This window comes from Phyllobates terribilis, unplaced genomic scaffold, assembly GCF_046119375.1.
Source record: "Phyllobates terribilis strain yellow unplaced genomic scaffold, ASM4611937v1 Scaffold_2__4_contigs__length_985480577, whole genome shotgun sequence".
NCBI classification, from domain to species: Eukaryota; Metazoa; Chordata; class Amphibia; order Anura; family Dendrobatidae; genus Phyllobates; species Phyllobates terribilis.
In genome coordinates, this window is record NW_027362762.1 from 44,127,345 (window position 1) to 44,139,983 (window position 12,639).

Genomic DNA, 12,639 nt, shown 5'->3' on the forward strand with positions numbered 1-12,639 from the left:
GAGCCGCTGCACTGCCTCAAATTCTTCTTCTTAATTCACCTTTCCATTCCATTACTTCTGCCAGTAGTAACAATGGCGCCGGGGAACCAGACCTCGCTGACGTCATTTCCTGGTTGGCTAAGCAACAGGAAATAAACTTTAAACTTCGCCCCTATTCAATGATTGGCTAAACACGCTGCTATGACAAACGGATTGACCAATGAGGAATAAGCTCTCTCGTCGCTAGAGGCAGACAACAGTGATCCCCTTACATAGTCTCAACGTCACAAAGATCTGGTGAACTCGAGCGTTAGAGGCGCCATTTTCTTGTAGCCACACAAGTTGTAGCGAGAGATAGTCATGTGACCAGTACTCCCAGAAGCCTCTGCGGCTCTCAATACGTTTGTCAATGGATGTGAGTGTGTTGTGCGAGCGGCTGACAGCCCGGCGGCTCCTGGATGAGGTGACGCATTGACCATTGTCATTATTCTGTGCTGCCCGCGGCTCCTCCGCCTCTTGTGTGCGGACTTGGAGGTATCGCCCATAGCAACCAATCACACGGCCGCGTTCATTTTGGCAACGTGACGGCTGGGCTCTGGTTGCTATGGGCGACAGCTCCTTTCTGCTGTCATTAATTTGAGGGATCCGCCACGTGATCAGATTAACCTCTTCCCGACTGGGCGATTTTTCTGGTATTTTTTGCCACCTTTGACAATTCTTGTGTTATTCTATTTCTTTACCGTACGTTACATAATGATATATTTGCTTAGATTGGACTTCTACAGATGCGGCGATAGCAAATATGGATTTTTTCTGTATTTGGGAGTCATTTAAACTTTTTTTTGTTTATTTTTAAGGAAGCCCTATTTTTTTAAAAATTATTTTACACTTTAAAAAGCTCTGGTCTCCGCTGCTGGCGGTCGGGGGGCGAGCTCCGGTCTCCGCTGCTGGCGGTCGGGGGGCGGTCTCCGGTCTCCGCTGCTGGCGGTCGGGGGTCGAGCTCCGGTCTCCGCTGCTGACGGTCGGGGGGCGAGCTCTGGTCTCCGCTGCTGGCGGTCGGGGGGCGGTCTCCGGTCTCCGCTGCTGACGGTCGGGGGGCGAGCTCTGGTCTCCGCTGCTGGCGGTCGGGGGGCGATCTCCGGTCTCCGCTGCTGACGGTCGGGGGGCGGTCTCCGGTCTCCGCTGCTGGCGGTCGGGGGGCGGTCTCCGGTCTCCGCTGCTGACGGTCGGGGGGCGGTCTCCGGTCTCCGCTGCTGACGGTCGGGGGGCGGTCTCCGCTGCTGGCGGTCGGGGGGCGATCTCCGGTCTCCGCTGCTGACGGTCGGGGGGCGGTCTCCGGTCTCCGCTGCTGGCGGTCGGGGGGCGGTCTCCGGTCTCCGCTGCTGGCGGTCGGGGGGCGGTCTCCGGTCTCCGCTGCTGGCGGTCGGGGGGCGGTCTCCGGTCTCCGCTGCTGGCGGTCGGGGGGCGAGCTCCGGTCTCCGCTGCTGGCGGTCGGGGGGCGAGCTCCGGTCTCCGCTGCTGGCGGTCGGGGGGCGAGCTCCGGTCTCTGCTGCTGGCGGTCGGGGGGCGAGCTCCGGTCTCCGCTGCTGGCGGTCGGGGGGCGGTCTCCGGTCTCCGCTGCTGGCGGTCGGGGGGCGGTCTCCGGTCTCCGCTGCTGGCGGTCGGGGGTCGAGCTCCGGTCTCCGCTGCTGACGGTCGGGGGGCGAGCTCTGGTCTCCGCTGCTGGCGGTCGGGGGGCGAGCTCTGGTCTCCGCTGCTGGCGGTCGGGGGGCGGTCTCCGGTCTCCGCTGCTGACGGTCGGGGGGCGATCTCCGGTCTCCGCTGCTGGCGGTCGGGGGGCGATCTCCGGTCTCCGCTGCTGACGGTCGGGGGGCGGTCTCCGGTCTCCGCTGCTGGCGGTCGGGGGGCGGTCTCCGGTCTCCGCTGCTGACGGTCGGGGGGCGGTCTCCGGTCTCCGCTGCTGGCGGTCGGGGGGCGATCTCCGGTCTCCGCTGCTGACGGTCGGGGGGCGGTCTCCGGTCTCCGCTGCTGGCGGTCGGGGGGCGGTCTCCGGTCTCCGCTGCTGGCGGTCGGGGGGCGGTCTCCGGTCTCCGCTGCTGGCGGTCGGGGGGCGAGCTCCGGTCTCCGCTGCTGGCGGTCGGGGGGCGAGCTCCGGTCTCCGCTGCTGGCGGTCGGGGGGCGAGCTCCGGTCTCTGCTGCTGGCGGTCGGGGGGCGAGCTCCGGTCTCCGCTGCTGGCGGTCGGGGGGCGAGCTCCGGTCTCCTCTGCTGGCGGTCGGGGGGCGAGCTCCGGTCTCCTCTGCTGGCGGTCGGGGGGCGAGCTCCGGTCTCCGCTGCTGGCGGTCGGGGGGCGAGCTCCGGTCTCCGCTGCTGGCGGTCGGAGGGCGAGCTCCGCTCTCCGCTGCTGGCGGTCGGGGGGCGAGCTCCGCTCTCCGCTGCTGGCGGTCGGGGGGCGAGCTCCGCTCTCCGCTGCTGGCGGTCGGGGGGCGAGCTCCGCTCTCCGCTGCTGGCGATCGGGGACAGGGGGCAAGCTCCGGTCTCCGGTGCTGGCGGTCGGGGACAGGGGGCGAGCTCCGGTCTCCGCTGCTGGCGGTCGGGGGCAGGGGGCGAGCTCCGGTCTCCGCTGCTGGCGGTCGGGGGGCGAGCTCCGGTCTCCGCTGCTGGCGGTCGGGGGGGCGAGCTCCGGTCTCCGCTGCTGGCGATCGGGGGGCGAGCTCCGGTCCCCGCTGCTGGCGATCGGGGGGCGAGCTCCGGTCTGCGCTGCTGGCGGTCGGGGGGGCGAGCTCCGGTCTGCGCTGCTGGCGGTCGGGGGGGCGAGCTCCGGTCTGCGCTGCTGGCGGTCGGGGGGGCGAGCTCCGGGCTCCGCTGCTGGCGGTCGGGGGGCGAGCTCCGGTCTCCGCTGCTGGCGGTCGGGGGGCGAGCTCCGGTCTCCTCTGCTGGCGGTCGGGGGGCGAGCTCCGGTCTCCTCTGCTGGCGGTCGGGGGGCGAGCTCCGGTCTCCTCTGCTGGCGGTCGGGGGGCGAGCTCCGCTCTCCGCTGCTGGCGGTCGGGGGGCGAGCTCCGCTCTCCGCTGCTGGCGGTCGGGGGGCGAGCTCCGCTCTCCGCTGCTGGCGGTCGGGGGGGCGAGCTCCGGGCTCCGCTGCTGGCGGTCGGGGGGCGAGCTCTGCTCTCCACTGCTGGCGGTTAGGAGGGAGGGGGTGAATTATGGTCTCCGCTGCTGGCGTTCGGGAGGCGAGCTCTGGTCTCCGCTGCTGGCGGTCGGGGGGCAAGCTCCGCTCTCCGCTGCTGGCGGTCGGGGGGCGAGCTCCGGTCTCCGCTGCTGGCGGTCAGGAGGGAGGGGGTGAGCTCCGGTCTCCGCTGCTGGCGGTCGGGGGGCGAGCTCCGCTCTCCGCTGCTGGCGGTCGGGGGGCGAGCTCCGCTCTCCGCTGCTGGCGGTCAGGAGGGAGGGGGTGAGCTCCGGTCTCCGCTGCTGGCGGTCGGGGGGCGAGCTCCGCTCTCCGCTGCTGGCGGTCGGGGGGCGAGCTCCGCTCTCCGCTGCTGGCGGTCGGGGGGCGAGCTCCGCTCTCCGCTGCTGGCGGTCGGGGGGCGAGCTCCGCTCTCCGCTGCTGGCGGTCGGGGGGCGAGCTCCGCTCTCCGCTGCTGGCGGTCAGGAGGGAGGGGGTGAGCTCTGGTCTCCACTGCTGGCGGTCGGGGGGCGAGCTCCGGTCTCCGCTGCTGGCGGTCGGGGGGCGGGTCTCCGCTGCTGGCGGTCGGGGGGCGGGGCTCCGCTGCTGGCGGTCGGGGGGGGCGAGCTCCGGGCTCCGCTGCTGGCGGTCGGGCCAGGGGGCGAGCTCCGGTCTCCGGTGCTGGCAGTCAGGGGGCGAGCTCTGCTCTCCACTGCTGGCGGTCAGGAGGGAGGGGGTGAGTTTTGGTCTCCTCTGCTGGCGGTCTGGGGGCGATCTCTGGTCTCCGCTGCTGGCGGTAGGGGGGCGAGCTCCGGTCTCCGCTGCTGGCGGTCTTGGGCGAGCTCCGGTCTCCTCTGCGGTCAGGGGGCGAGCTCTGGTCTCCACTGCTGGCGGTCAGGAGGAAGGGCCGAGCTCAGGTCTCCGCTGCTGGCGGTCTGGGGGCGAGCTCTGGTCTCCGCTGCTGGCGGTCGGGGGGCGAGCTCTGGTCTCCGCTGCTGGCGGTCGGGGGGCGAGCTCTGGTCTCCGCTGCTGGCGGTCGGGGGGCGAGCTCTGGTCTCCGCTGCTGGCGGTCGGGGGGCGAGCTCCTGTCTCCTCTGCTGTCAGGGGGCGTGCTCTGGTCTCCACTGCTGGACGTCAAGGGGAAGGGGGCGAGCTCCGGTCTCCGGTGCTGGCGGTCGGGGACGGGGCAAGCTCCGGTCTCCGGTGCTGGCGGTCGGGGACAGGGGGCGAGCTCCGGTCTCCGCTGCTGGCGGTCGGGGGCAGGGGGCGAGCTCCGGTCCCCGCTGCTGGCGATCGGGGGGCGAGCTCCGGTCTCCGCTGCTGGCGGTCGGGGGGCGAGCTCCGGTCTCCGCTGCTGACGGTCGGGGGGCGAGCTCCGGTCTCCGCTGCTGGCGGTCGGGGGGCGAGCTCCGGTCTCCACTGCTGGCGGTCGGGGGGCGAGCTCCGGTCTCCGCTGCTGGCGGTCGGGGGGGCGAGCTCCGGTCTGCGCTGCTGGCGGTCGGGGGGGCGAGCTCCGGGCTCCGCTGCTGGCGGTCGGGGGGGGCGAGCTCCGGGCTCCGCTGCTGGCGGTCGGGGGGGCGAACTCCGGAATCTGCTGCTGGCGGTCGGGGGGGCGAACTCCGGAATCCGCTGCTGGCGGTCGGGGGGGCGAGCTCCGGGCTCCGCTGCTGGCGGTCGGGGGGGCGAGCTCCGGGCTCCGCTGCTGGCGGTCGGGGCCAGGGGGCGAGCTCCGGGCTCCGCTGCTGGCAGTCAGGGGGCGAGCTCTGCTCTCCACTGCTGATGGTCAGGAGGGAGGGGGTGAGCTCTGGTCTCCGCTGCTGGCGGTTAGGGGAGCGAGCTCTGGTCTCCGCTGCTGGCGGTCGGGGGGCGAACTCTGGTCTCCGCTGCTGGCGGTGGGGGGGCGAGCTCCAGTCTCTGCTGCGGTGAGGGGGCGAGCTCTGCTCTCCACTGCTGGCGGTCAGGAGGGAGGGGGTGAGTTTTGGTCTCCTCTGCTGGCGGTCTGGGGGCGAGCGCTGGTCTCCACTGCTGGCGGTCAGGAGGAAGGCGCCGAGCTCTGGTCTCCGCTGCTGGCGGTCGGGGGGCGAGCTCTGGTCTCCGCTGCTGGCGGTCGGGGGGCGAGCTCTGGTCTCCGCTGCTGGCGGTCGGGGGGCGAGCTCTGGTCTCCGCTGCTGGCGGTCGGGGGGCGAGCTCTGGTCTCCGCTGCTGGCGGTCGGGGGGCGAGCTCCGGGCTCCGCTGCTGGCGGTCGGGGGGGCAAGCTCCGGGCTCCGCTGCTGGCGGTCGGGGGGGCAAGCTCCGGGCTCCGCTGCTGGCGGTCGGGGGGGCGAGCTCCGGGCTCCGCTGCTGGCGGTCGGGGTGGGCGAGCTCCGGGCTCCGCTGCTGGCGGTCGGGGCCAGGGGGCGAGCTCCGGTCTCCGGTGCTGGCAGTCAGGGGGCGAGCTCTGCTCTCCACTGCTGGCGGTCAGGAGGGAGGGGGTGAGCTCTGGTCTCCATTGCTGGCGGTTAGGGGAGCGAGCTCTGGTCTCCGCTGCTGGCGGTAGGGGGGCGAGCTCTGGTCTCATCTGCTGGCGGTAGGGGGGCGATCTCTGGTCTCCGCTGCTGGCGGTAGGGGGGCGAGCTCTGGTCTCCACTGCTGGCGGTCAGGAGGAAGGGGCCGAGCTCTGGTCTCCGCTGCTGGCTGTCGGGGGTCGAGCTCTGGTCTCCGCTGCTGGCTGTCGGGGGTCGAGCTCTGGTCTCCGCTGCTGGCTGTCGGGGGTCGAGCTCTGGTCTCCGCTGCTGGCTGTCGGGGGTCGAGCTCTGGTCTCCGCTGCTGGCTGTCGGGGGTCGAGCTCTGGTCTCCGCTGCTGGCTGTCGGGGGTCGAGCTCTGGTCTCCGCTGCTGGCTGTCGGGGGTCGAGCTCTGGTCTCCGCTGCTGGCTGTCGGGGGTCGAGCTCTGGTCTCCGCTGCTGGCTGTCGGGGGTCGAGCTCTGGTCTCCGCTGCTGGCTGTCGGGGGTCGAGCTCTGGTCTCCGCTGCTGGCTGTCGGGGGTCGAGCTCTGGTCTCCGCTGCTGGCTGTCGGGGGTCGAGCTCTGGTCTCCGCTGCTGGCTGTCGGGGGTCGAGCTCTGGTCTCCGCTGCTGGCTGTCGGGGGTCGAGCTCTGGTCTCCGCTGCTGGCTGTCGGGGGTCGAGCTCTGGTCTCCGCTGCTGGCTGTCGGGGGTCGAGCTCTGGTCTCCGCTGCTGGCTGTCGGGGGTCGAGCTCTGGTCTCCGCTGCTGGCTGTCGGGGGTCGAGCTCTGGTCTCGGCTGCTGGCTGTCGGGGGTCGAGCTCTGGTCTCGGCTGCTGGCTGTCGGGGGTCGAGCTCTGGTCTCGGCTGCTGGCGGTCGGGGGCCGAGCTCTGGTCTCGGCTGCTGGCGGTCGGGGGCCGAGCTCTGGTCTCGGCTGCTGGCGGTCGGGGGCCGAGCTCTGGTCTCGGCTGCTGGCGGTCGGGGGCCGAGCTCTGGTCTCGGCTGCTGGCGGTCGGGGGCAGGGGGCCGAGCTCTGGTCTCTAATCTTCTGATTATTTTTGCCTTCCTCCTCTTCTTCCTTTTGTTGTCAGTTGTCTTCCTCTTTGTTCATTTTCTTCCTCTCTGTTCTTCTTGTTTGTTTTCCTCTTGTACTTTTATTGTTTTCATCTATATAGTCTTGTCATCTTCCTTCTTCTTGTTCATTGTCTTCAGCTTCTTATTATCTTCCTCTGCTTGTTTTTGTCTTTCTCTTTGTTCTTCTTCCTTTTATTGTTCATTGCTTAATTTGTTTGTCTTCTGCTTCTCCATTATCTTCCTGTTTGTTGTCTTCTTGTTAATGTTCTTCTTCCTTGATCTTATTGTTCATTGTCTTAATTGTTTTCCATGTCTTCAGCTTTGATGCCTTTCTCCTTGTCTTTATCTTCTTCCTTTTTGTTCATTTGCTTTTCTTTTTAATGTTCTTCCTGCTTGTTCAACATTTTCCTCTTCTTATTCCTATTCATTGTCTTCCTCCTCTACTTCAGTCTTTTCCTCTATTTCTTGTCTCCAGCTCCTTCTTCATTATCTTCCTCTTCATGTTCATAGTCTTCATTAATCCTGATTGTATTGTTCTTCCTTTTCTTGTTCATTGTTTTCCTCTCCTTGCTCTGTCTTCTTTTTGCAGTGACCTGTATATAAGACGTGCCCAGTCTCTTGCCCTTTCCTATACAGTTACTAATAAGTTCTTGGACGTGTCCGGTCTGACCTTCCTGCACATAGATGAGATGTGAGCAGAGCGCCGGTTCTCGACAATCCCCCCTCAGTGCTTCCTTACACATTCAGTGATTCTTCTGTTTCTTTATTCTTTTCTTACTTTTATCTTCTTTCAGTTCCGGGATCATTGCTGCTGCTGCTGAGCTTCCTCCATGATCTACAAGAACCTGAGCCTTCTCCACGGCTGATCGGTTGAGGATGAAGACGGGCAACGATGAGATGACCAAGAGAATATTAGGTGTCACCCTGGAGATCATCCACCTGCTGACCGGTGAGGTGCGCGATGCTGGATGTTGGGTCACACGACAGGATTTTGGGAAGTTGTCGGTGCTTACATCTAATAATTTTCTTGTCTCCATCTCTCTATTAGGATTATGGACCAGTGAAGACGTCCATCCAGTCTGTGACCCCCAGTTTGTCTCAAGGACGGAGCAGGACTCGTCGCCTCACGTCAGCGTCTTCACCTCGCTTACTGTTAGCGGAGAGACCCCACGAAAAGAAGATCCTAGACCTCACCAAGAAGATCATTGAGCTGCTGACCGGGGAGGTGAGGTCGGGGGGCCTTTATGTGCAGACGCCGGGGGATAATGTGTCTGGACGATGATGAGTCTCTTCCCATACGTCAGGTACCTGTGCGCTGTCTGGACGTCGCGGTCTATTTCTCGGTGGCGGAGTCGGAGTATTTAGCAGGACACAAGGACCTGTACAAGGACGTCGTAATGGAGCCGGGTAGGAGATATAACCATGTACACGTCCAATGATAAATCCTATATATGCTCTGTATTCAGCCACTGCATCCTCTGCAGAGTCCAGGAAGAAGCGTCCCAGACCAGACGATGCACAGGAGTCAGCAGAGGAAAGCGACAGCGCCCCACAGGATCAGCAGGTCGGTAATCTGGGGGATAGTCTCCTGCCATTAGTCCCTATATATATGTCCTGTTAGGTCATCTTGGGATGACAGGGGCGCCCCTTACCTGGAGCTCTCGGTGGAGAGCCGTGCCAGCCTTTATATGTGACGTGCGCAGAGGAATGACTATCTGCTCTCTTCAGGAGGGAAGCCTCAGAATTATCAAGGTTGAAGTTGAGGAGTTGGAAGAAGAAGACACAGAGGAGACAGATGTCGGCCCAGGTGAGTGCGGACCTCTTTATGGACCTGTTCTGAAATTCAGACTCGTGGCCTATGACCTGAGCGTGTGCCTCTCATACAGATGAGCCCAGTAAGAGAGGAACGTTGAAGCGACGTCCCAGACCGGACGATGCCCAGGAGTTTGCGGAGGAAAGCGACAGCGCCGTGCAGGACCAGCAGGTGAATGGAGACGAGATGATTCCACCAAACCTGTAATCAGGAGAAGTCATTATATTGTGTAAAATGACCGATGACCCTCCCCGTGTGACATCTGCCCTCACCATCTTGTGCTTTATGTAGGATGGAAGCCTCAGAATCGTCAAGGTGGAAGTAGAGGAGACGGATGGGTGGGGTGTTGACCCGAGTCCTCAGGAGACCCCTACTGATACCAGCCCAGGTGAGCGACCACCTCCACATACAGGCCATAGACTTTATAGGAGAATGTTATTTCACTATGTACTGTACATATTTTTATTAATAGGAAAGGGATGGAGACTTTAACATTTTTTTATGTTATTTTTTTATTCCTTTTTCTTTTACATTTTTTAGCCTTTGATCACAGATATTGTATTGCTATCTATTGTAGATGTACTGATTCTCGTGGGGGGGCGATTGGATGACAGATAAATAGCTTTTATTAGGTATACGTTTATAGTAATAAGTCCAGCTTCCAGGTGGTGGGGGACATTTTTAAGAGTTTTCACCAATCTCCCCCTTAATATAAGGAATATCTTCCCTTCCCCTCTCGCAGGTCAGACGTCCTCCACTTTGGATAACATGGTTTCCTGCCCTGAATGTGGTAAATGTTTTTCCCATAAGGCCAAGCTCAGCCGGCACAAAAAGACGCACACGAGCGAGACGCCGTTTTCATGTAAAGACTGCGGAAAATGCTTCAAACATAAAACGTCACTTTCCGACCACAAGCGTATCCACACGGGGGAGAAGCCGTTCTCCTGCTCCTACTGCGGGCAGAAATTTGCCCATCGATCCATCGTTATCGACCACGAGAGGACGCACACGGGCAGCAAGCCCTTCTCCTGCTCCTTCTGTGGCCAGAGCTTCACCATGAGATCCACGTACGTCAACCACCTGAGAATCCATACAGGGGAGAAGCCGTTCTCCTGCTCGGATTGCGGTAAATGCTTCACTCAGAAATCGGCACTTGACAAACATCGGTTCCTCCACACGGGCGAGAGGCCGTTCTCGTGCCCCGAATGCGGGAAGAGTTTTTCCAGAAGGTCTCTGCTTGTGGAACATGAGAGGACGCACACGGGAGAACGGCCATTTTCATGCTCTGAATGTGGCAAAGCCTTTGCCCACAAGTCGACCCTTTCTGCCCATAAGATAAGTCACTCGGGGCTGAAGCTGTTCTCCTGCTCTGAGTGCAACAAGTCCTTCACCACCAAAAAAGGGCTCGTAAGACATTGGCAAATCCACGCGGGAGAGAAGTGATATCGGTATCGTATATACGGGGGGTAGAAAAAGGTTTTGGGTGTGAAGACTAAAGGAAAGAAGGTATCAAGACCAGATCTCCTGGGTAAGATGGTGCATGTGGTTGTATCCAGGAGGACGCACCAGTGCCAACATTTGCAACCTTTATGCCATTAGGGACACCATCGGGTATAACTGAGGGAGGGATGGGAACCTACCGAACATCCGGCTATGGTCTGAGGAGCCAAATGGCATGTCAGATTGTTGCACTGCGCAGACATTGCAGAAGTTAAATAGTCGCTGTCATTTCAAGAAGCTTTGTACAAAAGTACAGGTGAATGTAAGAAAGTTTAGCAGAGAAATCAGCTACTTCTTCCCCCCCAACTACTGAACTCATCATTCACTCTGAAAAACTGCCAAGTTCGGTCCTCGTCGAAACAAATTGGACTGCTAGGGCAGCGAGGGATCAGGTTACAGCTGCCTATTGATGTCAATGGAGGAACAGGGTGATGCTTTCACAGCTACACAGCTCAGTACTGCTGTATAATAAACTCCCATGTAGCAGCTATTCTCTAGTAGGTGTTTTATCTCACCCCTGTGCTGGATTCATAGCTATTATACAGCAGTACTGAGCTGTGTAAACTCCCATGCAGCAGCTATTTTCTAGTAAATGTTTTGTCTTATCCATGTGCTGGATTCACAGCCACATTGCTCAGTACTGGTGTATAATATCTTCCATGCTGCTACCGCTGAACATGCATCAGAGACCCGAGTGCAGGACGAATGCCTCATGTCAGTGTGCGCTGTGCATGGGAGACATCACAGCAGGTAGTGTCCACTCACTAGCTCAGAGACAACTGAAAATCACAGCGTACAGAGGAGCAAAACTGGTGAAAAATGCAGCATACGAGTCATATAATGGCCAGAAGTTGTTTTATTCCTCAGGTACACACACATTATTCTGAATTTTCCTCTGAAATGATAGGTAAGGTTTAATACTCCTGTCACTGAGGGTGCGTGGAATAAAACCTTTTCTGTCAACAAAATTGGTCGTCCCCCGACTTTTGGTTGTGGGGATGGCGGCAGCTGTCAGAGGGGCTTTATGTGCCGTCATCCAAGGAGCCAGGAACCGGAAAGTAACATGGGCCACTGACTTGTCCTGGAAGTTTCCTGCCTTTATGTATAGTCAGAGACGAAGGAAATAATGGAGTGTATTATGAATATTCCCATTCACGACACATGGAGGCTCAGCCAAACTGAGCGTGCATGTGTGCGGGGGAGAGCGGGAGGAACAGTGATTGGCTGCAATATATGGGCAGATTTAGGGAAACGGATCCACAAAAATTCACTGAATCGCTCCTGATTGATTCTATGTATTGAATGACAGTAGACAAGAAGACTCGGCCGAGCATGCCCTGTAATGGCGAGATGGCTGTGCAGACCCAGGCTACATAGCAAAGCTGAAAACTGAGCGGCAGCCAGCAGAAAATACCAGCCAGTCTGTACTCTAGTAAACTAATATTAGAGGGGTCAAAATGATGGAGACGCTGAACCTGCTCTGAGTTTTGTATAGTTTATGGCTTTTACATTGAATCATTTTTTCTAAAAAAATAAAAATTAAAGTTTCTGAATACTGAAGTCCGGATGACTGTGAGGTAGAAGCTGAAGGACATCAAGTAACTGCTGGTAGTTTGCAGCTTGTGAACACATTCCCTAGCGGCGGCACTGTTTGGGGGTCGAGGGGGATCATACAGATTTTTTTTTTTGCCAAAATTGTCTTTGGGTGTTTTTCACTCAGGTCCCCAGAGCTGCAGGCAGAACCACTGGGCCCCTCTCTGGTCAAACCGGACCCCCGAACATTTCCCCAGTGATGTCCTATTTCACACTGTGCGAGCTAAGGGGCTCCATGTTTTGCTAAGAAAAGTGTGTTGAGTGCTTCTCCATACTCCTCCCCCGCCACATACCACTGTCCCGATATCAGTGACCCCATACCACCGTCCCGGTAGCAGTGACCCAGGAGCACCCCCATAACACCGTCCCGGTATCAGTGACCCAGGAGCGCCCCCATAACACCGTCCCGGTATCCGTGACCCAGGAGCGCCCCATAACACCGTCCCGGTATCAGTGACCCAGGAGCGCCCCCATAACACCGTCCCGGTATCAGTGACCCAGGAGCGCCCCATAACACCGTCCCGGTATCAGTGACCCAGGAGCGCCCCCATAACACCGTCCCGGTATCAGTGACCCAGGAGCGCCCCCCTAACACCGTCCCAGTATCAGTGACCCAGGAGCGCCCCATAACACCGCCCCTGATATCAGTAACCCCGAAGCCCCCATAACACCATCCTGATATCAGTGACCCCGGAGCCCCTATAACACCGTCCCGATATCAGCAACCCAGGAGCGCCCCCATAACATCGCCCCAATATCAGTGACCCCAGAGCGCCCCCATAAACCGTCCCGATATCAGCGACCCCGGAGCCCTCATAACATCGCCCCGATATCAGTGACCCCGGAGCCCCCATAACATCGCCCTGATATCAGCAACCCAGGAGGGCCCCCATAACATCGCCCCAATATCAGTGACCCCAGAGCGTCCCCATAACACTGCCCCGATATCAGCGCCCCCATAACACCATCCCGAAATCAGTGACCCCCGGAGCCCCCATAACATCGCCCCGATATCTGCGACCCCGGAGCCGTCGTCAC

At 60.7% G+C, this 12,639-nt stretch overlaps 1 protein-coding gene across 1 annotated transcript; it reads left to right on the forward strand.

The window, feature by feature from the left end:
- The first annotated feature begins 289 nt into the window (after nt 1–289).
- LOC141191475 (uncharacterized) lies at nt 290–9,987 on the forward strand. Its single transcript, XM_073661380.1, has 9 exons — nt 290–442; nt 7,490–7,649; nt 7,744–7,920; nt 8,000–8,102; nt 8,180–8,259; nt 8,424–8,502; nt 8,582–8,679; nt 8,800–8,896; nt 9,251–9,987. The coding sequence occupies exons 2-9, from the start codon at nt 7,572–7,574 to the stop codon at nt 9,949–9,951; spliced, it is 1,413 nt and encodes a 470-aa protein (XP_073517481.1). The 5' UTR covers nt 290–442; nt 7,490–7,571; the 3' UTR covers nt 9,952–9,987.
- Nucleotides 9,988–12,639: the final 2,652 nt, after the last annotated feature.

Excerpts from the sequence above, each read along its gene's own strand:
- LOC141191475 (XM_073661380.1), top strand. The coding sequence starts at position 7,572 with ATGAAGACGGGCAACGATGAGATGACCAAGAGAATATTAGGTGTCACC. Across the intron at positions 7,650-7,743 it reads TCCACCTGCTGACCGGTGAG|GATTATGGACCAGTGAAGAC; the intron begins GTGCGCGATGCT and ends TCTCTCTATTAG. Across the intron at positions 8,897-9,250 it reads CCCTACTGATACCAGCCCAG|GTCAGACGTCCTCCACTTTG; the intron begins GTGAGCGACCAC and ends CCCCTCTCGCAG.